This window comes from Micromys minutus (genome assembly GCF_963924665.1).
Source record: "Micromys minutus genome assembly, chromosome: 14".
Taxonomy (NCBI): Eukaryota; Metazoa; Chordata; class Mammalia; order Rodentia; family Muridae; genus Micromys; species Micromys minutus.
This window is the reverse complement of record NC_137983.1, coordinates 32,947,383-32,951,928: the sequence shown is the minus strand read 5'-3', so window position 1 is coordinate 32,951,928 and position 4,546 is coordinate 32,947,383. Positions and strand designations below refer to the sequence as shown.

Genomic DNA, 4,546 nt, shown 5'->3' with positions numbered 1-4,546 from the left:
ATTTTAAACAGATAAATTTACATTGTTAAAGATAAAGGTCTAATTAGTTTGGATATTAGCACATGGAGGTTATTAGAGGATGTACTTTAAAAGATTCTTTGTTGGGGGTGGGGAGAATAATGAATTATACGGAAATATGAATGGGAGAATGAGGGAGGATTTTGAAATTATTTAGAATAAATCAGGAATCCTACTGGAAATTCCTTATTTCCACAATTATCTTTCTGCTCTCTTTAATTTGGCTGAAAAGAGGAAGTTGGAAAGTCCTTATCTTTAAATGAAGGTTGACCAAATTTCTCGGTGATCTTTGAATATTTCTGACAGTTGACCTTGGCAAAGTAAGGGAAGGGGGAGGACACACAAGGCAGCGTTGGGAGGGATGGAGGGAGACAAGGCACATTTGTGTCCATTGTGTGTGTGTGTGTGTGCGCGCGTGTGTGTGTCCTAGGATCATCACTGGGCTTGTGTCTTCATATGCCAGGCCATTTGGGTCTGAGACAATGTGTATTGGAGGGATGTATCTTTGGGTAAGGGTTTCGGTTTGAAGATTAGATAGGAGGATACTCAAGACTTTCTTAAACTGGAATTTCTTACGTCACAAAACCCACTACCCCTTTGTAGATTGGTATCCGATTCCAGGCATTAAGCGCACCGACAGAATTCTTGAGCAGGTTGCATCTATAAGCTTCATTTTCAGAGACTCAGATAAATAGAACTCAGAAAATGCACCTGAGTCCTCTCTGTAAAGCATCTTGATGTGGTAATCTAGAGAGGAAGGTACTGACCTGGCAGTTGGAGGGGACAAAACCTAAGACTGTGCTTTGGGGGAAACTGAGATTCTCAGAAGCCTTGAGCGACTGTGGAGAAGCCCTAGAGAATGGTGTCAGTATTTTCATTTGTATCCTAAGGCAAATAAATCTACAAACAGCTTCTGCTTGGCTCTAAAATGGCTGTGTTTTGCTGGAGACTTTAGCCAGCACTTTTTGTGAAAACTTGTGTCAAGACGCATTATCTCTCTTTTGTCACAGGCCATCTGTCTCCATGGAACTCACAAGTGTGCATCACCTGGTCTGACCTGGAGGGTTTGCGACCTTTTCCCTTGAATTACACACAGCATTTTAAACAGCATTCCCAGCAGCCTGGGGGCTGAATTAAAAAGCAGTCAGACCGGCTCAGGCAGGAGACTGGAAAGGGGCGGGCCACTGGAGATTACTTACTGCGCATGACCAGCGCCCGTTGCCACGGCAACCAGGAAAGGCACACCAGCAAAAGCATACCCGGAAGAAGATGCTCGCGGCACCCAAATACACAGAAGATTGTGCCCTATCCGCACATCTTTACTGGTTCCAGACCCAGTTGTGACCAGAGCAAAGCAGACGAGGAACTGAGTCCGAGACAATGGAGTGGCCACTTGTTCAGAAGCCGGGGGACTCAAAAGAACAGCACGGAGGCCCGGCCCAGACAGACGTCTGTGCTACTCAAGTTTCAGAAGAGTTCCTCAGGTCCTATACTGATGAGGTACTGAGTTCTGGTTCCATCAGCTTCTCTGGAGATCTGCAGTCCTGTTCACACACCTCTGAGAGCCCACTAGAGACAGAAACGCCGACTACAAGTTCGGGAGAACAAGACGAGCAGTCAGAACTTTCAGTCTTAGAGAAGGATGAAAATAAAATGAGTGAAAAGTGGATCAGTCATCTCAAGAGCAAAGAAATTCATTCTGAAAGGTATCAGTCCGACCGCAGACTCCCTAAGACACCAGAAATCCCTAAGGAATCCTCAGAAGAACTGAATGCCCTGCGGTCTTTTTGTACTAAAAAGGTAAACTTGATCCATCAGAGAGAGAATCCTAGAGCTAAGGAAAGCAACAGACCCAAAAGACTGCAGCTTAAATGGATTGCAGAGACCTCAGAGGTAGATTCTTTCGATTGCAAGGTCCCTGAAGAACTGCTGAACAGAATCTATTTGGAAAACACGAGAGCGACTCTAGCATACATAGGGGCGATTACGCAACACAATTCTTCCCAGTGTCCCAGCTGTAACAGCAAAAGAGCAGAGTTGGCTCAGTCTGACTTCCTGAGACGACGAAAGACTTTACTGCAGTCACTACTGCTCCAAGAGAAAATAGATGAGCACCTTCACACCACAGACTTTGTCACCCGTGTTGGGGAAGCACATCAGGGTTTCCCCAGGCTTTCAGATGATCCTAGCATCATCTGGAAGCAACTGACTGAGAAAATGCAGAAGGGAAGCTCTGGCTTTGGGCGCGCATATTCAAAGCAGGTGTAGGAAGACTGCACATGTCCTTTAACGCTTCTCGCTTCTCGTCTCACAGCCAGAAAGGAGGTGCGGACTACTATTGATGATATGGAATGTGCCCAACCAGTGGATGGTAACTATTGATGATTAGTGATAACATGCAATGGGCATACATGTACCTGTTGTGTATTAGAGTAGTTAGCATCTATTGTAGAGGGAATTTAGAAACTAATGTAAGATTTTCTTCTGCTTCCTTCACAGAGGTCTAAATTATTCCATTATATATATATATAAAGTTTGGAGTGGTGGTTGTCAGCACAGAGATAAAGAAGTCAATAGGTATAAGATAGTTAGGAGCAATGACCAAGGCTGGTTTGGGTGAATGGCTGTGGGGCCTTATAAAAGGTAACCATTTAAAAGGCACATGGATTCTGACTTGTGTGCTTGCTACTTGAGTGGATAGTAATTTCCCTCAGTCTGACAGAAACTAGAGTCACTTGGGACAAGGAAAGCTCAAGTGAGAGATTGCCTCCATCCACTGGCCTATGGACATCTCTGAGGGAGCGTTTACTTGCTTAGTGTTTGATGCGGGAGGGTTTGTCCCACTGCCATCCTTAGTCAGGTAGGCTCAGGCTGTGCAGCGTGGCACACTCAGCGAGCTATGGAAAGCAAGACAGCATGTCACATTTCCCCATGCTTTCTCTTCAGACTTGTCGCAAAGTTTCTACCTTCAGTTCCTGTCTTTCCATCCCGCCGTGACTGACAATAACCTATTAACTAAATAAAAGTGTTTTTCTCTAAGCTGGTTTCGCTTATTTTCCCCCCAGCAACAGAAACCAACCCAGTGCAGAATTTGGTACCAGAGAGTAGGACATCGCTGTGACAGACATGACCATATTTTGGCATGGGTACATGGGGGTGGTGTTTGTGGGAAGATTTGAGAACTTTGTGCTCGACAAGGTCTTTGCATTCTCAGAGCTTAATGACCTGTTTGGTGGGCTTGCAGCACAGGAATGTTGGGAAGGAGCAGATGATGAAGGCCTGGCGTCTAAAGGTTTAGAGAGAAGCAAAAACCCTATCAGGAATGTTTATGTCAGAAACAAGAATCTGACAAGGGTTCAGTTGTGCTGGGTTCTACCTAGCTGATGTAAACTAGAGTCACTCAGGATGAGGGAGTCTCAATCGAAGACTTGCCTCTATCATACTAGCCTATGTCCATATCTTTGGGGCACTTCATGATTAGATCAACGTGGGAAAGCCTGGGCTACTATGGCTGGTGCCATCCTGGGGCAGGTGGTATGGGTCGTAAAGAAGCAAGCTGAGACATCCACTGGAAAAACCAGTCAGTAAGCAGATTACTCCATGGTCTTCGCTTCAGTTCCTGCCTTCAGGTTGCTGCTGGAAGTTACTCCTGTGTTATCCCTAAAAAATGGGTCGTCACCTGTAAGCCAAAACACATCCTTTCCCTCCTGTACCTGGTTTCAATGGGTGTTTTATTGTATTTCTGCATAATAAATCCCAATAATACAGATGGAACGGTACAGCATGGCAAATTTGAAGGTGTGGTTATATCTAAGAAGTGTATGGTGTATTTGAGGTATTGAGTTATTTATGGTGTGGAGTTGGAAACTGAAGCTATAGATGGGAAGAACTTCTCTAGAAGCCAGGAGAGAGGACAGAAGCACAGTTACTGCCAGGTTCTGAGGAATGCTGACTGTTAATGTGTGTGTGTGTGTGTGTGTGTCTGTGTGTGTCATAATCTTGCAAGAATTGAGCAATGAAATAAAAGATATGAATATATTGCTGAATGAAGAGTTTAACTGCTGGCAAGCAAAAAAATGTGAAGCTGAAGCTTTCAATATAGCATTGTATATAACATACACACACATAAACACACACACACACACACACACACATATATATATATCCCTTTTGTTCATAATGATTTTATGAATCTTCTCTTTGTCTTAGTTTTCTGTCTAACAAAACTATCATTTTGTGAAGAGCACTTTGCTGTTCCTGGGGAGAAATCACATGTTCCTTGATAAGTAATATTTATGATTTATTTTTCTGTGAAATGAAAAATGCTGATATTGATGTCATTACCTAGAGACTGTGGAAACACATCAGGTTGTCTAACTTATGTGAGTGAAAGATAAGTCTGTTTACACAAGATGGCTCAAGAGATTCTGTAGCCACCAAGATTAAGATTTTAGTCTTTGAGCTAAGCCTTCATTTATGCATTAACATTTTTTTTCCTAATGTCTTCTTAGTCATTCTTAAATAAAAT

At 43.4% G+C, this 4,546-nt stretch overlaps 1 protein-coding gene across 1 annotated transcript; it reads left to right on the top strand.

Moving 5' to 3' along the window:
* Positions 1-1,398: 1,398 nt before the first annotated feature.
* LOC308429518 (uncharacterized protein C8orf48 homolog) lies at positions 1,399-2,286 on the top strand (the record flags this gene model as incomplete). The annotated part of the gene is made up of 1 exon (XM_080928389.1): positions 1,399-2,286. The coding sequence occupies one exon, from the start codon at positions 1,399-1,401 to the stop codon at positions 2,284-2,286; it is 888 nt and encodes a 295-aa protein (XP_080784515.1).
* Positions 2,287-4,546: the final 2,260 nt, after the last annotated feature.